The sequence below is a fragment of the Melanotaenia boesemani genome, chromosome 1, assembly GCF_017639745.1.
Source record: "Melanotaenia boesemani isolate fMelBoe1 chromosome 1, fMelBoe1.pri, whole genome shotgun sequence".
NCBI lineage: Eukaryota > Metazoa > Chordata > Actinopteri > Atheriniformes > Melanotaeniidae > Melanotaenia > Melanotaenia boesemani.
The window spans coordinates 29,449,157-29,473,563 of record NC_055682.1 but is presented as its reverse complement, the minus strand read 5'-3'; the positions used below and the strand labels follow the sequence as shown (position 1 = coordinate 29,473,563).

At 38.1% G+C, this 24,407-nt stretch overlaps 1 protein-coding gene across 2 annotated transcripts in view; it reads right to left on the bottom strand.

The window, feature by feature from the left end:
• Nucleotides 1-2,350: 2,350 nt before the first annotated feature.
• Nucleotides 2,351-24,407, bottom strand: part of insyn1 (inhibitory synaptic factor 1) — a 51,291-nt gene continuing 29,234 nt past the window's right edge. For both annotated transcript variants that reach the window (XM_041994814.1, XM_041994823.1), the window contains exon 3: nucleotides 2,351-3,268. In XM_041994814.1, coding sequence (XP_041850748.1) covers nucleotides 2,462-3,268 — 807 coding nt within the window. In that variant the 3' untranslated portion in view covers nucleotides 2,351-2,461. The remainder of the gene's footprint in view (nucleotides 3,269-24,407) is intronic.

Here is a 24,407-nt window from a genome sequence, read left to right as displayed (position 1 = left end):
GCCTCCTGTCCTTGTCCTACAGAGAACTGAGGACAAAGCTTTGCCTTATTAGAGATGAATAATGAGCCTGTTGGCAAAAGAGACACTGCTAATGTTTTGTCCAAATATCTCAAATCTGTCCCCAATGATAATGTATTCTGTTCCAGTGCCAAACAGCTCTATATTTGAAGAGGTGATTTCATTGCAGATATCACTTATAAAATCTGCAGAGTGAGGGAGAAGAAAATAAATTCCTTTTGCATATTAACGTCTGGTGGATGCATAGGCATTACAATGTAAGCTTAGTTTGTTTTTTGTGTAATTGATGCTTTGCCTGTGTGGTGGCATAGCTTTGTTTGTTTATGCTAATGGCTGTGATGACCTGTTGGTCCCCAATCTAGCAGGGAAATGGCAGGCAATGCTTCAGGGAATCAGCCATTGATCTCTCTTCAGTGCCTCTTTCTTTACAGGTACTTGGGATTAACGGAGGCAGGGCAAGACAAAAGAAAACATTACAAAAAGAGAAAAAAAAAATCACAAAATTACCTTTGCTATATGCATGTTTAGCACATCAACCTACGGCTAATTAATGATTGGCTTCTACCAAGTTGCCTTGTGTAAAAGTGCAGTGTTTGCTGTCTTTATAAAGGGTTTTCATTAAAAAACAAAACAAAACACACACACACAAAAAAAAAAAAACACACACAAAAAAAACAAAAAAATAGCACAGCTCCAATTCACGAGTGGCGATGTAAGAACTGATACACAAAAAAAGGGAGTGGAGCTGTTATAATCATCAGCATGGCAGTGGTCATTTTTACCACGGAAGTTGTGAATCCATGATGCTACTCAGTTTTTAATTGTTTTCCGAGGAATTAAGCAGATTTTTAAACATGGCAGTCACAACATTTTAGTTTGTTTGGTTGGGCTCTACAACCCTGCTCTCAGACTCCGATGCAAGCTGGCATTTACTCTGGCACAGCAAAGAGTTGGTTCTTGCATAGCAGTGGTGTTTTGGTGCTGGAACCAGGGCTTTTGTAGAACCAGGTCTTGCACTTTCAGAAGTATCACTGACACTGTTTGGTGGAACCCCCTCCACATGTTGAACAATTAATGCTTTTGTAAATTTGAAAAATTCAGGAGGACAAGATGAAAGAAGGTGACCCTAAAAATGTCTACTTTATAAGGTTAAATTCCCATCTCGTGATAAGTCAGAAAGGTCAGCCTTGCTGGACTCAGCATGGATTTTGCACGTAAAGACTTCAACATTTTACTCCTTTCCAAACTTGAAAACACAAGGGTGAGAGGACCATGCTCACAAAGCGATTCCCCAGGGTAGACCACTCTCTCTTTTCACCATCAACTCTCTCCTGGATGCACATTTTTCAAAATGTCAGTTCTTTAGGGCAGCGGTTCTAATTTTTGTTCTGCTCAGTGTAAGTAAATAGATCTGACTGTGAGTTTTTGTTCGTGAATCCCAGGAGAGTGGCTTGCATGCTCAGCAAAGAGACCTCTCACTGCAACCTCCCTCTAACATATTGATTAGGAATGGCTATTGGCACTAGCCCTGTGAATGAAATACTGCTTTACTGAGTTCACTTCCCTGCTGGGCGATTGAATTAAGAGACAAAACCTTTAGCACTTTTGTTCGTTTGTTGTTTTTTTTCCAGACTGGTATTTAGTTCTGCTGCTAAGTCTGACGTCACCAGCGGGCAGGAAGGAGGAAAAATATTGGAAATGTCACTGTTGTAGACACAACTTATAAAATGTCTGTTTTTCTGCCTGTCACTCACATGTTTCAGCTTCTGCCGTCAATGTGAAGCGATGACAATGAGATTTTTTCATAAAACCAAGGGCAGGTAAAGGCTGTGTTTTCTGAATCGTGGCTCAGTCGTTTGCTGACTTCAAAGTGAGGAAGAGGCTTGACAGTGCATCTGAAGACATTTCCCTGCTGGAAGCAATAATCCCCTTGACATTTGAAATTACTGGAACATGAAAAAAGACAATGTTTATACAGATTCAGTGTACAGAATGGGCAACACTTTGTATCCACATTATAGGAACAAGCATTTTCTTTTCTTTCTTTGTTACTTCTATCTCTTGAAATGAAAACACCTCTTCATACTTTCCATAGCGTTAATTTTGAACCTTTAAAATGTTCTGGTAAAAAGGATTGCTTCTGTGATCTCTATCATTTTTGTTCAAATGATTACACTTAAGACATCCATTCATTTGATCTTTAAACAGGAAAACAAGTGCTAACCTTTTGGTCCAGCAGTAACCTTTATCTTAGAGATCTGCTTTAGTTAATTTCATTGTGATTTCCCTGAGCCTCAGAATGACTGTAGGAAGTCAAGAGATTTCCCATATATCATTTATTTATTTAGTAATTTATTTATTTGTGTATTAATCTATGAGCTATGTATTTAATAGTAAATAATGCACAGTTCTCTTCATGAGATTTGTGTAACTTCAGTCTTTCTCAGTGGTCCTTTGCTTTCTGTTTGCTTGGAATATAGGGCAGTACAGTTTGGGTGCTCTTGTCTGAGACAGTTTGTGTGCTGCTATTTCTTAACAGTTTTTTGCGGCAGCCGGGGTTTAAGAGACCTTTTCTGGGTAGTGTGTGAGCTCCTGTCATCCCTTTCACTGGCGAGGAAACGTAAGAAGGGTCCAGACAGTTATGGAGGAGTGAGTGCTCAGAGGAAGAACGTTTAGGGGCAACTGAGCTGGCCAGGAGGCTGGGCTCAGTATCGCTATCTGGTGTAGCACATCCACTCTTGTCCTCTTGTAACTCCTCCTGCTCCTCCTCCTCGTCATCGTCGCAGCACAACGCGTGGTACAGGATTTTGTCACTGAAACGGACTCTTTCTCTTGTGCCAGAGGTACGGGAGGTCTTTTGGCTGTGTGTGGAGCTGCTGGCCTCCTCACTGGATGAATCTGGAGTAATAATGCGTGGCCCGTTTGGGATAGGCAGACCGCCATTCATCTGTGAGTAGACCGAGGCAGTGGTGGGGGGTGGGGTGGGGGTCTGGGTCTGGGTGGGGATGGCCCCACGGTCCAGATCCACATGTTGCTCATTGGAGCTTCGGGCGGCTGCTCCTGCAGCCTCTAGATAACTGCAGAATTCCCAGGTATCAGAAAGCACATCTGCATTGAGAAAGTCCAATCTGAAAGCTTCTCCCAGACCCCGCTCACTGCTGGACGTGCTGCTGGCTGTGGCCACCGTCCAGTCATCTAACTCCAGGTCAAAGTCAAAGTCAGACGTTAGTTTATCGATTTGACCCACCACCTGGAAGTAAGGGGAAAGGACACAAGAGACAATGTAAGATTATAGAGAAGCAAACTGGAGACTGAGAAAGGATGAGATATTTATTATTTTTAATTTCAACCACACTAACACCATATCTTTATAGGTGGTGTAGATCAGTTGGTTAAATATCCAAAAAAGTATTGGAAGATGTAGCAGATGATATGGATTTCTTTACACTCATAGCTCCCTGAGAATGAATCATAACATTCTGTAACTATCCCATTTCTTTATTTATCCAATTTTATCTTGTAATATCATTTACCCTGTGCGGCTGACTGACCACCTACTATTATATCACATTAGCTTTTTGGGAAATTAAAGAAAGTGAACATGAGCCAACTCAGACTTCATCAGCAAAACGTGTTACAACATTTCAAACTAAATAAAGTCTCTTTCAGTAGGACTTTGGTCCAGCTGAAACAGACTCTGGGTACACGATTTCATTTCTCATGTAAATCACAGTTTTCTCGTGGTTCCTTGTTCCATTTGAAAATAGGGTGAGAAGCAAATTACGACTAAAAGAGCTAAAACATAATTTGTTTGTGCTCTAAATTTGACTCTTAGTCATTTTAAACTTTAATTCCTGTCAGATCCTGTGAACGACTGCACCTACAGGGAAATCTAACTCATGAGGGTAAGCATATCAGAACAAATATTGCTCTCAAATGTTTCCTTTTATAAGCCACAGAGTTCTGTTTGTGGGGACATCCTGTCCTACACAAAACTTTTAATCTTAGTTCATTCCTTAAATATGACAAATGTGTTTTTTTGGTTGTAATCTGTTTACAGCCAATAATTTTTTTTTCTAAAGCACTACCACTTTCTGAATGGATTTAGACAGGAGCAATACTTTATTAGGGAATTAAATCAAAACTACTCAGTTAGAATTACATGCTTAGAGTGATAACTCATTCCTTTTACAACACCTAAGTCACCTTTATAGACTTGATTTTGCAGGCTGTTCTGGCCACATGCCATCACAATGACAGTATGATAATATTTTAACTACTTGATTTACTTTTAAGCAGTAACCTTAACACTAAAAATCTAAATTATTTGATAAGGGTTTAAATCAGGGGTATTCACTAAAACTTAAAGAGGTCCAGTTAGAGAAAAAAAAAATTGGAGCCAAGGTCCGGGAGATCATAAGGACTAGACACACACACACACACACACACACACACACACACACACACACACACACACACACACACACACACACAATATACAGTATATGTACATATATATATATATGGATGGATGGATGGATGGACATATATATATATATATATATATATATATATATATATATATATATATATATATATATATATATATATATACAGTCTATATTTACAATGACAACATTAAATAAAATGAACTTAAAAACTTAAATCAAAATAAGACATACATGACTCATTTTAAAAAAGACCTGGGGTAAGACCTACAACAACTAAAAACTTTCTGGTCCTCATGTTGTTATGACAGTGAAAATGATTTGTGCCTCACGGATAAGGTTTTTTGAGGGACTGAAATGATAGGCCTTCCACTCTCTTTTCTACTCTTTATTATATATATTTCACACATCTCCTATTTATATGCGGGCATTGTCACTGTTGCTCTATCAAGTGAAGTTGAACTTGCATGTGGGTAGGGCCATGCTAGTGTTACACCAAAATCTGTGACCCATCAGAATCTGTGACCACAGGGGGGGTGATAGCATACATTACAAATTGCGACCTGATCCCCCCTCTTTTAATCTGGACTCTTCTAACAAAATATCTGATGTTGTGGACAGCTGTGAGAGAATCAGGGGGGCTTCATAACAGTAGCACGTCAAGCCCAATTAAGCAACTACACTCAGAAAAAAACAAGCCCAACAAGCCACAACTGCCGTTATTTGCAAGAGACTTAACAGAAAAACAAGCCAAAGTCGCTGATAACAGGCAGATTTAGCAACACTGCTGCCTTTCTCCGGTGCAGTCATCTTTATCCATGCTTTGTTTGATCCAACAGGCAGTTTACCGCCATGCAGGGAGCCTCACACATCGATTGGCTGACTGCATCACGTGGGATGGCTTGCCTCATGTGCTTTACATGCACGTCACATTCACCCATTCACACACTGATGGCGGAAGCTGCCATGCAAGGCGCTAACCACGACCCATCAGGAGCGATTACGGGTTCGGTGTCTTGCTCAGGGACACCTCGACATGAGCTTGACCGGGCTGGGATCGAACCAGCAACCCTTGGGCTACAGGACAACCACTCTACCAACTGAGCCAGAATGTAGAATGTAACTTGCTTTTTACCTTCATATAGGTCTCTCTTGCAGAAACTGCATGTCTCAATATGACTATGTGCATGAATAAAGTTTAAACAAAAATAATAATAAAAAAACCACAAAAAAACAACTCAAATTATTGCATAGATGTCATCTTTAACTTGTTTTGATGTTATAAAATCAGGATTTTATCAGAGCAGTTTAACAGCCTGGACATGCTTTGATAATGATCATAAGTTAATGTGTTATCTAATGTGGCTGCTTTTAGGTCACGAATTTAGACGCATTTCAAACTGACTGAAGGGCTACAGAAACTATGTTAATAAGAGCAGCTTTATTGGGAATTTGGCTGTATTAATATACTGTACAGTAAGGATTAGACAGAAGCAGACGGATGTAAAGGTCTGGCACAAGGCAGAATTCCAAATGCAAGTTCATGACCGACCAACCAAGGCTCTGCATATAGAGATGTCATGCCAAGCTGCACAAATACAGCCTAATCTTCCTTTTCTATAGACATTAGTTTATTAACAAGTTTACCCCAAGTGAGTAAGTGTGAAATAAACTTAAAAGTATTAATCACAAAGTCACTTTAATGTAAATCTGTGACAGTTCACTTGAGACTTCATTACGTGACGTTTCCAGATGCTTTATATTCAGTAGAGTTGCCCCCCCACCAGCAAGTTTAACTAAAGCTGAGATTTATTCTCAGCTGCTAATAGATCTGTGTTTGCCTTTACTGCTTCTCATTACATGACTTTCATCCATAAATCCTTAATTGTTTGTTCATGGTTTTGAAAATTGCTTTTATTTCCACCATGGCCTCCTGTGGACAGGTGTTGTAAATTACCTCTGCGCTGCGTCAAGACAAACTTAAATATCAATTGAAATGGGGCTGTAACACGGAGAACGTGTCAGGACTCATCAAAGAGATTTCTGAGATACAGAAAAATTAAAAACAGGAGAAGCTACTTTGTTGAGGTTAAATCTTGTTGGTGTCTCTTATTTTCACGATGTTGGACTGTAGCTATCTGGATGGATGAGGTGAACCTTGACATACAGCTTTACAGTGGGAGCTCTAACATATTGCTTTTGATGCTTGAATTTAGATGTTTATCAATTCCATTGCTTTTTGTAACGTGTCAAACACAGTAAACTGAAATGTTTGGCAGCTGAGTGGGAATATATCACTTAAAAGCATCTCATTTGTTGGCGCCTCAGAATTGACCTCTGTGCTTCTGTCATCAGCAGCAACAGTGTTTGAGTGTTTGGTGAATAGAGTGCACTTCAGTTGGAATGAAGCTGGTTTGCTGACATCTAAAATCCAAGCCCTCTATACTTGACATTTTAGCGCCTTCAATCAGCATGTTCTGCTCTCAACAATCTATTGTGAAATGAAAACACTCACCATTCATGGAGCTTGTAAATTATACATTTCCCAAAATTATCCAGCAATTAAACGCAGTGTTTGGAACTTTCTCTTGCTCTTCCTCTCTCTCTCTCTCTCTCTCTCTCTCTTTTTCTTTTTTTCTTTTCAGTAGTGTCCATGGGTTTGCAACATAATTGCAGGTAAACAGAGAAAGTGTATTTTTACCCTGAGATTTGTGGAACACAATCCTGTTTTTTCTCTGCTTCCATAATTATTGCTGTGTTTGCTTCTCTCAGGCTCTCATGACTACAGATCGAGTATTTGAGGATGATTGTAGCACAACTTCAGTCTGATCCCTGCATGTAGACCTACTCCTAATTTATTCTTTGCACAATTTTGAAAGTGGTTATGAGTGCTGCATCATGATATCTAAACCACAGTCTTTATTCTGTTCTTTTGTAGATATATACATGTGCTCGTTTTTTTTTTGTTTTCTTTTCTTTTTTTTAAAGAAAATACTTAAAAGTAAAAACAATTATTTACAACAAAAGCCAGATATTCACACCTTTAAATGCATTTTATTGCTTTTTTTCTATTTTTGCCATTACAAACTGATACATTTGGGTAATGACAAGGTATATGAATATAACTAGTATTTATTATATAAATATATCTATTTTTCAATTAATCCAATCCTGTTGATGCCCTACAGTATCTGTGTATTCTGTTGGCACAAACCAAACAATAACAGAGGAAGACACATTTTATGATTCAGAAAGTCCTGCACACATTAGTTCACATTTGCAGCTTACTCAGATGAGAATGCAGAGAAGACAGACACCTTGTAGAATTTCTCACGTAAATTTGAGTTTGTTGATGAAAAGAACAATAAACGATGGTTATAATGCATATTGTGCATGGGTTATGCTTCTGTCAGCAACAGCTGTATTTCAGCTGTAGAGAAACATCTGGAGGCTAAGCACAACCTCACAGCAACCGTGGATAACTTTAACCAAGGCCACAAATCTGCCATTCTGAGGGAAATGAATTAGTTTAACTATTTATGTGGTGAAGGAGACATTATCAACAACTATAGTCATTATCTTTCCGTAAGCTCACTAATTAAATCTGTAGGGTATGGTTGAAGAGTCTATTATGCTATTATGGAACTTTTGTAATGGTGAAATGACCCAGAAGTGTCCAAATGGCTGTTGAATTTACTGTTGTGCGCCAATGTTTCCTTCATTGTCTTCCATAGCACAGGATACATGAGACCTTTCTTTATGAAAAGAATATTACTGTTCCACATTTCCTTGCAGCTGCAACTTTCAAAGTGAGGCTTAATTATGGTGATCTGGTTTTAATAACTGGGCTTCATGTGAATAGAAATTTAAGAACCATCTATGAGTGTAAGCAACTTTGCACTTCCCATTTCCTTTCTTAAATATGAACTTTGATTGTAAAGTGATATCTGTAAAATAAAATATTTTTGTGTAACATTGTGATAAGATTGTATTAGAAGTTGTATTTAAAGCACTTTATTAAACATTTCTAGTGTCAGTTCTGGAGACCTGCACTACAGCTGATCTTTTTCTAAGACCTGCAACATCTCCTATCACCTTTCTTTAACCCTTATTACCTTTTCCATTGAGGTTAAGAAAAGGAGAAAAGGAGTTTTGTACCACATAACACACACACACACACACACACACACACACACACACACACACACATGCACAAATTATATAATGTGGCAGAACAAATAAAAATGATGTTATAGTAAAAGTGAACAGCATTATCTGATTATGCAGACATACACTACTAAGTTATTTTCTTGATATAGTAATATAATGATCTAATTATTTCTGTAAGGCAGTTTTACTTAAGCAGCTTTACATGTAGCATGAACTAATGTTGCAGAGAAATAAAAAGGTTTTAGTTTTGCTAAATATAACCTTATGTGTTTGTGTTTTAGAGAATTGTTTTGGGGGGAAACCTTTAGTCTGAATGGGTTAGAACAGATTCAATTTATTCCTCATTAATCTTCCCACAATTTTCCATGATGACAAAGCAGAACTATGTCTCTTCCATTTAGACCTTTCCACAAATGATTACACAGGAATTCCTTTCCTTTGGAAGTCATGTTCAAACTCTTCCATGGTTGATAGGAAGCATCAGTATACAGCCATTTTCAGGTCTCCCACAGATGACTCCACGTCCAGATTCTGACCTGTTCAATCCTGGACCTTTAGGGTTTTGGTGAAAGCACTTTTGTATTTCGTTTGCATTGCTAGAAATCTCCACCTTCCTTTTCTGCATCCTTTCTAATATTTGAATGTTATCTCAATTTTGTCTTGCAACTTTACAAAAAAATGATCTTGACTTGTTAACCAGTTGAATATTCACCTGTTGATGGACTTGTGCCAAAAACCACCAGGTCTCATAGACAGGTGTCTGCATTATTAATTATGTTTTGTAAATATTAATGGAGTGCTATTTAGGAAATGCTAATATGTTATGCACCAGGACTTGCTTGCAGCATCTAGACACTCATTTAAAAGGGGTATTTCAGGTTAATTTGCAGTTTGCTAAATATTGCCTAAATCTGTTTTTGCTTTGCAGTTGTTAAGAACTCAGTTTAGACTGATGATGGGTAAAAATTCTGCTTTCTGATGAGTCTGAAACATCAAAATATAGAAAAACTAAAAGGTACTGAAAACCTTCCATTGCCACTGTAACTTTGTACAATGTAAGATCTAAACCTCAGAGGTATTTGATGCTGTTAAGTCAAACCACCTGCATTTGAATCAAGCTGTATACCTCTGTATGCTTGCCACTGGCTCATCTGTCAATGAGCTTTTCTGCCGATCTACCAGCCGTGGCATCATACACCTCACGGGTACCTGGACTGTGCTTTTCTGTTGGCAGACTGCCTGAGGCAACTGGTCTGTATGAATCCTAGTCCTTGAATTACTCAACCTGTTTGCTGTGTGATTTGCAGACTTTTACCCATGGAGCTGTTAATGTAAGATGCTACTCTCGGCCAGAGGGAGTCTAAATAGCTTTGTTTACTTGATTACCCAACCTAATTTAATCAGTGCACTAAAAAATGAGGTATCAGGTGTATTTCTCAACATCATCCTTATACCAAAAGTTGTTTTTTTTTATCTATATTCAAAAAAAAAAAAAAAAAAAAAAAAAGAAGAAAAACCCCTATGTACCCTATGTAACACAATTAATAAACTGTGATACATTTAGAGAAAGGGGGAAATTAAAATGTTGCATCTATTCATCGGATCATGAAGCTGCTTTTTTAACTGTTGGCTTCAGCTGATACTCAGCCTGACCTCTCCCTGCAGTATATTCTAGGCTAATTTAGCTTCACAACTCTCTTTACTCAAAGGATCTGCTGAATACTTCTAGGCCACAATGCATGCTTTATGCAGCAACAATGAACTGTGCTCTTTTCTTGCAATCAGAGAATGTGTGATGATGGAGCAATGGAGTGAATTGGTCGAACAGATTGCTTTGGCACAAAAGATGAATGAACACATGAGGCAAAATGTTATTAGCAATGTAAAATTGTCACGATGCATTTTCTTAAAGTCAAAATGGAAGGCAGAAGTAATTATGTCATTGTACTATTGAACAGTTAACTGGGGAACTGAGTATCACCTTTGTGAGATGACACAGCAGCAAGTCTAGGAGATTTTTAAATGCCCCCCAAAAGAACCCAAACAATCACAAAAAGTATTGTTGAAAAAAAAAAACAAAAAAATAAAAAAACACTTGAGTGGACAATGACCACCTGACTGCTGTTGCCACAACATAAATAATATGTGCTACTGTATGGGCTATACACTGTCTAATCTGGCATTTATTGACTTTGTTCCTCCAGAGAAGTAAACTTGTGGATAACCAGCTTGAAGTTATGATAATCTTTTTTTTTGTTTTTATGACACTATTACTCCATGCAGTTTATGATGCAGCGGCTGCCTGTCCTTGTCACTGAAAAGACTCCATTTGCAGCACAGTTAAGTACTAATGTAAAGTTTTAGTGTGGGTATAAGCATTGGAGATATTACTGCAACTTCAGTCTTTAATGTTCTCTAAACACATCTGCTGACAACTTCACTTACTTCCTTTACTGTAAATGGTGTCAAGTATGAGATAAAAATGTGATTATAACAACACAGACTGGACTGTTTGCTTTGCTTGGATGAGTAATCTTGTAAATTATGACAAAATACATGTGCATGTTCTTTTCTATAAAATTTTAGCACATTTATTCACAAACAGTGCTAATAATTTACAGAGTCCATACAGACCCATAATTAGTTTCACTGCAGACCATCATCCAGCAGCCATGAGTCAACTGTGGTCACAGCATCTGATCAACTCACAGCCCACTCATTTCAGAGCTCTCAGAGGTGCTTTAAAAGAGTGTCTGCTCGCCAGCATCAGGCGGGGGTTTATTACTGTACCTCAACACCTGTCTGAGATGATTGGGCTGGGTAATTGAGGGTCGAAGTGAAAGAGGACTCTTTGAGCCTTGTCTGTGACAGAAAGTTAGAGTGATGGGAATGACAGGCCATGATAATCCAACACATGGCCGTCGTGATTGATGTAAAACTCTTGAAGTGCCTCCTCTCTGGCAGAGTGAGGATTTTGGAAATGGAATCAGTAATGTATATAGTCTTTAAGATCTGTATGAGTAATGAAACCTTCCAATATATATTGTGATATTAAATAAAGAAAGCAGCTTCTTTTTTTTAATGAATATTTTGTGTGAGAAGATGTTTGTTTTCTTGAGAGTAAACAGATGGAAATATAAAAGTGCTTCCTTAACATGTTTCTAATTATCCTTGAGGAAGGGCTGTCTTGTATTCCACATTCATATTCTAGTATTTACCAGCCAATAACAACAGCTTTGAGAAACAGCATCTGTAGCGATGCAGTGTGTGCATGTATGGAAGTGAATAAATAAGTTGTGGTTTACCAAAATAACGGAGACATAACACCCTCTGTGGGTTCATTTGACATGCATACTGAGAGGGAATTTTCTGTGGCTCACTTCAATATGCTGCGTTTCATTGGTTTCTTTCCATCTGTTACTATGCTTCCCATTCTACCAAGAGTCATTTTCAGAGTCGACTGAGAGAAATTTACAGTACTTGTTGGTTAATTATGCAGCATCCAGCATCTAGCTTTACTTTTTACATCAGAAAATCTAAAACGTTCAGCAGAGCCCTCCAAACAAATCAAAACAAAAATTATTTCTTTCTCAACATGCCACAGTAGATTTCCATACTACCCCTATGCTGCTGTTCCAGTGCTTAAAGCAGTTAATACCAGTTTGAAGGTCTCTGCAATTATCAAAATGGCTTTGCATGCTGACTTCAAGAGTAAATCAGTCACAAACATTGTTTAATGAAGTTATGTCCTGCAGTTTAGCAGTTTTCCTATCTCTTTCCCCCCTCTATTCATTTCTTTTTAAAATGAGAGAGGGAGAGCATCCAAGCCACTTACATTGCAGTGATATGGTTTATCTTATCCCCCAGAAGCTAATTTATCATCCCAGACTTACTCTCAAAGAACATATTTAATGGATTCACAAAAAAAAAAAAAAAAAAAAAAAAATGTCCAGTGACTCGTAAGCATGTGCAATCTTTTCCAGACATCTTATACAATATTGGATGAAAACAGTATTTTAGGAGTATTTTGAATGTTGTATTCTTAACATCACCCAGCTGTATGTGAGCACCATACAAACCATTTCTGTGCAGAAATTCTTGGCTCAAATTATTTGACTGTAGTACAAGAAAGTTCAGGGCAGATTTGTGAATCAGGCAGCAGGTGGCATAGACCGATGCTTGAGCTGAGCTGACAGTTTGCAAATAGTGATTCAGATGGCAGATGAACACCCTTTACTGGCAGGTTAGCCTATTTGATTGATGATATACATATCTGTGGATCCACAATGTCACTGAGTTACAAGACAATATAGCTCACAATATTTTTAGGTAATCAATGTAAGACGCATATTTTATGAGTACATTTTTTAACTGGACCAATTTTTTGCTGACCTTTGGCCATTCTTTGTACTGTGTACTTAACAAATAAGGGCAGGTTAGGAGTTTAAGCTTTTGCATATTTCTCTATTTGTGGAGCACATCCAGATGCTGCAAGTTCTGCTCTCTTCATTAGCTCGTTTCATCTCCTCAGAGTCTCTGGGACCAGCTTCTAAGTATGTTTCTGCAGAGATGTCAGCAAGGCTAATTCCTGTATGCTTGCTGTTCAAGATAAGTATATTTAGTGTCATTGGAATTTTTGTGCAGTTGACTCCTCAGAGATGTAATGAGTAAGTGAGTGGACGATACTACAGAGAAGCTAAGGGGGACCTGATTTAGGTCAGGCCATCTTGATTGGTGAGATGTATTGCTTGGTGTTGGCACAGGGATAAAGTGTCCTTTGAAGTGTTCGCTGGAAGCATTTGGTGTAATTATCCTGTCATGAAAGTGGCTATAAGCCTCAGACTTCATTAGGCACATGCCTCCTGCTTTTTCATCTTTTCTCAAAAAACACTCATCTTTATGGAAACCTAAAAGTGCTAAACAACGCTGTGATGAGCATAGGGCCAGTACCTCCTGACAACTCACTAATCAAAAGCATCATTACAAACTTCTCCGTGTAATGGGCCTCATTTATCCCTCAATGGCTTTGAAAGAGGTGGGTTTCTGCAGTCCTTGAGGCCTGGGGAACCAACAACTCCCTTTCCCAAATTTGGGTCATTAGTTTGTAAAAAGTCATTTAACGGCCGTAGGGCAAATTTGGGAGGTTTATGCTATAAGCCTAAAGAGGTGATGGTTAGAAGAATAAGTGAGGGAGCAAGATGGGTACAGCAACAGGCAGGCAGCAAATACAGCATGTGTTGTTGCTGGCAGAGCACACTAATCATTTATTGAGGTTCACCTTCATTGCTTCTATCCGTGCTGAGAGGCCTAGTGTCGGTAATGACCAGAAAAAGATGGTAGGGCCACGCTACTGGGCTCCTCACTCTGTCTGCTTCCCTGAGATAGCAGGCGGATTAGGCCTGTGCTATGTCTGGTCAAGCTGCTCACATGTGAGTGTGTGTGTATGTGTGTGTGTGTGTGTGTGTGTGTGTGTGTGTGTGTGTGTGTGTGTGTGTGTGTGTGTGTGTGTGTGTGTGTGTGTTGAAGGGTGGGGGTGGGGGGTGCAGTCAGGCTACACTGACCTATTTTAATATCTCACTTGAGTTTACATTGTCTAGGGTTTGTCTTTGATGTATTTTACTGAGAGGACAGTGATGGCATAAAATGACACAAAGTGTGTTTGTGTGTGTGTCTCAGTGCGGGGGGGGGGGGGGGGGGGGGGGGAATCAATGTAGCTGACCAGCATCAGAAAAATGGGAGAATCTCTTGGGCAGAGGGGGGTATGCAACACTGTGGGAGCTGGCTCAGTCCAGTCCAGCAGTAAATCCTTCAACCTGATACCTCACACTGCCAGTTTGTCTACACGCCAAACCACTAAGCAAATAAACAGCAAGTATATCCTTGAAAGAAAAAACAAGAAGAAGAAGGAAAAAAAAAGAAAAAAAAACACCCAAGGAACTTTTTTAGCTGCATGGTGATCCTATTTTTTGGTGATGACTGCATAATTTCTGTTTTGGGAAATACATTTAGGTTTAATTTAGCTAACGTTCATTTGATTTGATACAATAACAATACCCCACATAATTCTCACTAGAGCAGTGAATTGGTGTAAACATGTTAATATACAAAAATATCACAGTATAATATAAACAAATTTTCCAGGCTGTCAAAGCATGTTTGAATCACACACTGTGCATAGTCAAGCAAACTGTTAATGCTGGCTGAAAAATAATTATATTCACATCTCATTACAGACTGAATCATTATGTTGGAATAATTGATTTGAGTGCATCTTGGGCTTTGAGTTGTTTATTGGCACTATATGTAGTAGAGAGGCACTGTGTAACTGAGTAAGCAGCAGTTTCAAGCTGTTAAACTGAGTTTGGCCAATATTTAAAATAAAAAATGCAGAGGTGGAAAGTTTTACTTTTACACTTTCTTTAAAAACCTGCAGAATGAAAGTCAATATTTGCACAAATATGCAAAGATTTATTTCCATTTCTTAATGCAGTTCTAATCTAAAAGTGTTCAAAAAGAAATAAACTGAAGAATATAAGTGATATGGAGCTTTTTGAGCATAATTATTCTCTTTCTATGCACTTAATAATGTCAATAAACAGCTGAAGACCCTGATTTAGACTAAGCGGTATAGCAAAAAATATATGCACACACACACACACACACACACACACACACACACACATATATATATATATATATATATATATATGTTTAAGGGGTAAGAGTCTCTTCATAGAACCATAGTTGATTAGCACCTTACTGACAGTCACAATAACACTTCTTGGACAGTCACACACAGTCATCAATGTTGATTCTAAGTGAGGATAAAGCTGCAAGTAACGCTCTCAGCAAAATATCTAGGATTAGTTGGTCTCTTTAGTCAACAGGACTGACTTCTATTTTTAGTTGTGTGAGAAATGACTGATGTCAAGAGTTACTATGCAAAAACTATCTTCTGCTCTCTTTTTGTAATTAAAAATCCTTCTTTCTAGGTTCCTGGTATGGCTCCTAACACAGTCTGTCTCCCTGAGCAGCAGACAGACAATATTACCTAATGACTGCTTCAGCAATGCGGCAGTAGAGAGGGTTATGTCACAATTCCAGGGGTGTAAATGGATTTGTATATGCCTCCAAATCTAGGATAACACACAAAGTTTCCAAAGCGTACCCTGTATTTTTTACTTTTATATCAGAGGAAAGCCTGTTTACTGTTTCACCTGCACGATTATGGAGTCAGATTTATTGGCTCTACTGGTAATGTAGACGGACGAGGTGAATGTGCAGTCAGTTTGTCAAACGAGGTGTAAAACTGAATTATTCTGACTCCGACATATATATCAGGTATCCTTCATGACAACTGATGGACTGTTTACAGCTGATGACATGAGTGCCGTTTTGTGTATGTCAAGTTGCATTTGCTAATTGGGACACAGTTGTTTCTGTAGCTGGAGGAGGTTAGCTGCTAGAAAAGTAAAATTTTAAAAAGTTGTCAGAGGTTTTTGTTTCCCCACTACCCCTCTAGTAAAGCTATCAAAAGGATAAATGGCTCCAGGCTACAGCACACATTAGTATTTGGTTAGACAGAGTGCTGATGAGTGTGACTAAATTTGTGGGTCACCGTCTACATTCCTACAGACCCATGTTTTCAAGTTTCAAGTTTTTTAGCTGCTTATTTGTCACATGGACATGCAAAATGTCAATGAAAAGCAGTCGTACATGCATCTGAGGCTGTGCACATCAATTTACCACTTGTAGAAAAAAAAACAAAAAACAAATGTGCAACCAGTTAATTTCAATAATGAACAAAGCAGTCTATCAAAATCAGTACAGATGAGCATAAAGCTGCAAAAAGCAGACCCATTATTAATCTATAGCCTGTGATTTACCTGCAGATAAAGCTGCCTTTTTTTGTACAACCATAATAGACCAGATAAGCATGACCCTGTCAACCTTTAACGTTTCTTACAATTTATTTGACTTTGATTAAAAACCTATTTTTATCTGCTCACTTATATAAACTCCTACTTTACATAAATGTCATAGGGGTCTGAATTTTTTAAGCTTAATGACAACATTAATTTTCAGTTTTTTTCTGGATCAGGGTCATTAACATGACTCAAGAGTTGGATGATAATAAAGTCGAACATTTGTGTAAAAAGAATAAGGAAAAGCATTTTAATTGTTGCATCCCCCTCCCCACCTTTCAGGTTTTTTTTTTTAAATATTGATGTGAATACAAATTGCAAATGACTATAAACTCTGGGACACTGACAGAGCTTATGCTGTGACACAATAATAAGCTTTTGCTGCTACACCATTCGTACAAGAGGCATAAAGACCGGAAAGACAAAAGGGGAAAATGTGGATGGTGTATTCATCGCTACAGAAATTATGATGAGGTAATTGACATGGAAAAACAAAGAGAAGCATGTCCGGTTGTAGGTTAAAGATAGGTTAAAGTTATGGTGCAGCTGAAGTTCTCTTTCTCATTATCTGTCTTGTCCTGCTTTATTTCCTCTCCTGAAGCGTTGTTAGCAAGTAGTGACAATTTAAGTGTATAATGAATGTTATTATTACCATCATGGTTGGAGGTCTGATGGTCTCATAGATTGTCTCCAGCAAATTAAGGTTAATGTGTCGTACCAATCAATATTTTGATAACTTCTTAATACATTCTAAATTACTGTAAGTAATGAGCTTTCCTCTTCCTGCAGCATCTTCTTCTTGCAGCAGCTATCACAGTTATGTCCCATCATGTGCACAATTTGAAAAATGCTTTAGTTGAACTGTAAATAGTGTTACGATCAGCTGTCAATTGCACAGTGTAAACCTTAGAAAATCCCACTGTGGGTCATATAAATATTGATTTCCCTGCCCTCGAAAATGGGAACCACTACAAATACATATGAAACAACTAGAAAAAGAAGCCTTACTGTTTGCATTACAGTCTATACAGTGCTGACATAACCAGTGGAATATGGGGTGGCGTAAATATATCATGTAAGATATCCTAATAGAGTTAATAATAATATAGTGGTAGTTTATCAAACATAATAAACCCATTTCATGACACAGATCAAAAGAGTTTGTCTCATATCTAAGATTCTGTACCAGTCATATCTGCAGTTCTCCTTCATTCACTATGTATGTTAGACACATTGAGAATTATGAGCTATGCCTTTCTTTTGATTCATATAAAAAATCTGTGTTCCTGGCTATGAATAATAACTCTTGGTGCCTATAGTCCCCTCATCCGAACTTTTCTTTTCTTTTTCATTTTTACTTTATTTTAAACACATTTATTATAAATGACAGCTACTGATAACCAAAAAAAAAAAAAAAGCACTGACTACATAGCATTTAAAAATAATGAGGTTTTATATAGAGGCACTGCTGATCTTAACAACTCACTCTATTTGAAACCAAAAAGTAAACTAGAGAATTTTACATAAAATGCATGCTACACATTTCAGTTCACTACAAAAGGCTTTTCATCATTTTCATTTGATTAAACTTTGTATTAACTTTGCCTGCAGCTCATAGCAGTCGGATCACAGCTTTACAGCAACTGGCCATGGCTGAGAGTACCGGCTAACCCTTCTATTAATACAGGGCATGCAATCAATATGCCACTGGCATTTCTAGGTTTTCTTGGCCTGTAGCGCTTATCTTAATGGGGGTGTGTTCCATTTTCTTTAATAGTGTGAGTACACATATATCATTACCCGACAAATATATCCCAATCTGCCACTGTGGAGTGAAAACACAGAGGGTCAGAGAAAAAAAAAAAAAAAGAACAAACAAACAAACAAAAAAAAAGCAAAACTTTGATGAAATCTGTTTTCATTTAAACCTCTATGCAGCTTTCCTGAGGGAGCATTATGGCAGATCTCAGTAATAATAATTTACTGCTTTCCCTCTGCTCCATCTTCTTTGCTTTGCACATTGGCTGTTTAGTGATAATCAACCCGTCAATGTTTTCAGCAGCATTATTCTTCATGAACAATACCACAGTAGGTGACATGCTCAGAATTATTGAGCAGTGATGTAAGTCACTGCGCCATGTGAGACGTGGATTCTAAGATAAGATTTGTGCAAAGGCCACACTTAACCCACCCTCTGCTTGACCATTACACTGCATAGCCTAAATGCCTTTCCACCCACTGATGTACAGATCATTGCTGCTGTGCATCTGATTTACAAAATCAAAACATTTTTACATGTTCCTCATTACAAATGGAAAAACGTTGTTTACTTCTTAAAATACAACTCAATACTTTAGTATTTCATTTTCTATGGGTTCTTCCAAAAGTCTGTCTACCATGTTAGTAAAAAGTGTATAAAGTGTATATAGACCAATTATGCTTTAGTACAGGAGGAAGGCAGAAAGCAACTAAATCTGAACACCCTCAAAGACACAGTAAGCGCTCTTCTGCAGGCTGGACACATTCCATTACAAATGTTACTTATCTCAGTCTTTTCATTTGCTAATAACATTAGTCACCAACTAAATTACACATGATCAGTGTTTAAGCTGTATAGATCCATGTTACCCCATGGTGCTCATGTGGGCCAAAAAATGAACTGCAGCAACTACTCACCTCATACAAGTCACAACATATCATGAGATTTGGTCTTTCTTCTCCTTAGTAATTTGACCACAGATTAACACAAGCTTACTTAGTATGGTTTGCTACTGACACAAGCATCCATGTGTTACATAGTTTGGGGATATTTTTAATCTCAGATACCTCTTACAAAGGCGATGCTCATGGCCACTTCAAACCGGTCTTCTCTTATTGCTCATTAACAACAGTTCTTCACAAAGGCCTTAAATATGACTCACTGTCTGCAGGATGCTGTTGTTAAACTAACTAAATAACTGTCTTTCTTTCTCACCGTAGCCGATTTGCTATCATATGGTACAATTAATGCAGAATCTAAGTGTTACCATCCTTTTAAGTGGTGCTCAGCTTCACTAAAATGTAGAAAATATATCCTTCTTTGAGTAAATATTCCCAGTGTAATATTCTGTTCTTTCATAAAAAATGCTTTTTAAAGTCCAATTTGTCACAATTGTGAGAAGAGAGGAGACCCTGAGAAGTGACAATGCTAACATAAAAACCTGTGCCTACTCAAAAAAAAAAAAAAGAAAAAAAAAAGATGTTTGCTGACTGAAGTTGTACACTGGTAACATTTTTTGTTTGATCTCTTACACCCGATTGAGTTTTATTTGATGTGGTGCTAGTACTTATGAACCAGAAAATGTGCCCATATCTCTGTGAAATCACCCTGGCTTCTGTTACTGTGTTCACAACATTGTACTCACACTCACTCTGTGGAGCAGATCAAGGTTTGCCGTCTGTTCTGTTCATGTGCACATTCTTCTGTAATGTTACCACACTACAAATCAACTTGAAAAGATGAGGTTTTTATTGTTGTGGCTGATTGGTGTTTTATTTACCGTTCCTCAGTTATTACTGTCTGCAGAAAGAAGCCCATGCACTAGGGGTCATAACACCTACACGTATTGTGATGGGAAGTAAAAACAAAGATCTTGAGTGATGGCTAGCTCCCTTTGTTCACTACCACTTTGCTCAAGTAGGCCACAGATATTGGCATCACTAGCTCTCTTGCTTTTTTTTCTCAAAACAATTTGTCATTGCTTCTAGGCTTCTGCCATTTCTATCTGTGACAATCTGTAGGGCGGTCGCCTCAGAGAGTGACAAAACCTGTCACAGTGCGTCACTTTCACTCTCTCTCCAGCGAGCGACGGGACATCTTTGAGTCGGCAGCACCTTTATCAGATATGGCAGTTCCTAAAGCTCTGCCTATAACAGCAGGGAGTCAGAGGAGAGGAGCCGCTGACTTTACAGAGACCTATTTGCAAACAAAATCACTAGGAGACATTCCCCACAAGGCACCATCTGGCAGCCACATATACCTGCCTCCATCGCTCCCTTGCCATCATCGGCTCTATTTATAGACAATCTCCTGTCCACCCACCCACACGCTGCATCTTGTAAAACAGCAACCAAAATCTAGATACTGAAGAATCTCCCTCAGGCTATCAATCATCAGGGTGACAGATGTCAACACGTCTCCGCCGTAATGTGTGGATAACATCTTCCTAACAGTCTGCCTTCGCTAACAATAGAAATTTACAATCACCCATCTCCTTGCCAGACCTTTCGGAGAGAGTGAACCCAGCCGTGACCTTTTTTTTTTTTTTTTTTTTGTGTCATGATCTGAAGTCCTATTTTTAGATTGGCTGTGTTTGAGTAAGTAGTGAGATGTGGAGTGTGGAATAGGATGGAGCACTTAGAAGAGCTGTTGAATTAATTGTGTATTCTGCGTTTACACCAGTAGAATTTGTGATGGCGTTTGGAAGTCAGCAGTCAACCATCATTGGGCTGTCAGAGTTATCAATAAAACAATTAGTGTTTTTTCTCCGAGGGGAGGAGGCTGAATTCTGTCATTGGTATTATGTTATTGAACATGCTTTTTACAGTATTGGAAACATCTTGAGGGGCGTAACAGAACGCAGATGTGCACTTGAATGCATTTCTCGGGCATTTTCTGCATTTTGATGAGCTGTACTGTAACTGTATTTCAAAAGCTACACCATAACAACCCTGACAACAATGCACCACTATAAGTGCGATACCAAAATGTCACATGTACTTAAATTAAAGTGAACAAGGGCTTCAAAATGCCGCCTGAGTAATAAATGTTCTCTCTGCATCTACAGTTTTTCTGTATTTATTAGCACATTTATACCCTCGTTTCCATTAAAGCACAATCCAAGGTTTTATCATCTCAAAGCAAGAATGAACTTTAACTTTAAAATACTGCTCGTAAATGGGAACTGAACCATTAAAATCCAGATGTTCTGCTACAGTAACTCATTTAAAAGCTGCAACAGTGTCTTTTCTCTGTCTCTCTCTTTTTCTGGATATAATTTATCACCCATTTCATTGGAAGAACCATTAGTCAAAGCACATAGATCAGCTCCTTTATTTACATATTGAGACATCACTCATGAAACATACTGATTACCTACCTGAAATCTGCAAAAAAAAAAAAAAAAAAAAAAAACAACTAAACATTTTCTGCAGGGCCCCCATTTTTATCAACAACAATAACGTCAAGCTCCCCCCAATACCACATGCACCCCAATGCTTGCAAAGAAATGTATGACAAAAAATGCCACAAAATAGCCTTTAGTTAATTGGTTGCTATTTTGTTAACTATAATTAAAACCATGTCAGTGGCAGAAGGAAACATCAACTCCCTTGCTATAGAATGAGGCGGTTAATTGAGTAGTTTACTTCTAAAGTAATCAACAGGCTTTTCTTTGTGTTCAGGATGAGAAGTTCCCAAGTGGCGTTGTAACATGTTTAGCTTCACACTGTCAGACACTAATATTTTGAAACATACAACACACTGTCGTCTCTCTTTATTACGGACCATTGACCACTACCATTACTTGACCATTATCTGGTCAAGCCCAGGGCAAGATATGCCTTGTCTTGTTTTTGGTACTTGAAATCTCAGTTGTTGATTCATCATTATTTGCTCACTGGTACTTTCACAAATTTGCCCATGCTTTGCTAGCAGCTAGAAAACTCTCCCGTCATAACTCCAGGCCCCCCAGTTTGGGAACCACTGTTCACATAAAATTCACATTAACATAAAACTACAAACCACTAGTCCAGTGTTTTTCTCTTCTTTACCCTCATCATATGGTTCAATACAACAATCAAACAGGATTTAATGGATATTAATAATAGTGTTATGTTGAGATAAACATATTTTTTTATAATTTTTGTCAGTAAATCATTTAGATGCCAGTTTACTGTCATACATACAATAAACAAACACTAATATTCAAAACAAAAATAAAAACATGAATTGGTCAACAGAAATGTCACCTGATGTGATTTATGCAACATTAGAAAATAAAACAGTCGACTCGACTTAGAGAGATAAGAGACCATTCAACTTTAGGAGGGGTTCCCAAACTTTATCATGCAGCAACCCACTCGTTGTATGTTTTGCCCATGAGGACCCACCAAATATTTCATACAGTAAATAAGCTATGTAGTTACCTTGGAAACAGAAACACACTCACACACACTCCATACGGCGTTGTTAACTAATACCTCAGATATCAACATTTAACCAACAAGTATGAAAAGTTACAATCACATCATTTACAACCAGATAAATACACTGATGAAGTTAACAGGTTCCCTCATCTGCATTTAACCTGAATTAATAAAATGTCCCTCACAGGGACAGTTTTGCAGCTGTTTCTGAGTTGGACAAGGACAGATGTGGACCTGTGTACAGACCCTGCAGCCAAAGGATCTTGTCAGTTTAACACAGCACATAAAATTAATTAATATTTTATTTCTGATATCATGCAATCCTATAAAAGATCTCCTGTACAGACAAGCTGGAATAACCAGTAGCTTTATATTTGACTGACAGGAGATACAACAGTAGTTTTAACACTAAGTAGTCCGCGGTCATTATTACAGCTACATAAAAAGGGTCATGAAGAATCTTAACTTGTGATTATCGTGTTATGTTCAGATGTAAATCTGCAGCTGGTCACCAGCCGTCCCGCAAGTATCACTCATTTACTAACCAGGAAACTCATTTCCTGTTGCTGCTGACTGCACGTTGCTGCCAGTGGGGATTTTGAAAATCACAGAAAGTTCCCTCAACCTGAATTTCTGTCTTATTATTTATTTGTTTTTTTAATGCTCCCAATTTCCTCTTTTTTCCCCACCGAGTTTATTTGTGCCACTCCTCCTCTCATCTGTTCCGCCTTTGTGCAAAAAAAAAAAAAAAAAAAAACAAACATCTTGGTTTGGCTAGTGACCAGTCAGATTTAGCTTATTATTATGTAGTCTGTGGGTGGATTCCAGAGCCATGCAGGCCATGCGCCTCCCATGGGCCAGTCCGGGCCTGCAGCATAGGTTGAAGACTTGGCATGGTGGTGCACAAAGAAGCACTACCTCAATCACTAAAGTGCTTCAAGCAATAGGATCCTGAACAAGTGTAGGAAAAAAAAAATTAAAAACTGACACAGGCAGTGTTTTGATGCACTGATTTTTCAACATTTTTTCAAAATCTATTTTTGATTCACTTTTAATCTAAAGTATGGGAAGTGGTTTAACCAGAGAAATGCATATCACCAGAGAACATTTGTTATTCCACATAACCAACAATGTCACTTAAAGCCAGTCTCATTCACATTTGACTAACTCAAATGTCCACCCTGTAATGGAGTTACCAATGCGATTTCAGACAGAGGAAACTGAACTGTCACATGGTCTAAAGGCTGAAAAAAGTCCATGAGTACCAGGGACAAACATACAGAGTGCATTTACAAACCTGCATACTCAAGAAACATTAAATGTAACTACAGACCAATAAGCGATTGAAGGAGAAGGTGAAGGACTGGAGCAGCTGTTTTCCATCCTTTTCACTTCTCTCTCCATCGTCCGCATTCATGCTTTAAATACTCATTCCATGAACAGTGGACTTAATGAGAAGAACAGAGATGTATTGTTTTATATAAAATATATTAATCTTTTGAACAAAGTTGGCTTTGGCAGAGAAGACAAACTGTAAAATCAGGCACAATATATAATTTGCTGATAGAGGTATAATTTGAAGACAACCTTGCGTCCGTGGAACATTTGCAAGTCTCCTTTCGCTTCTTTGCCTTCACTTACATTTCTATGCAACACCCTC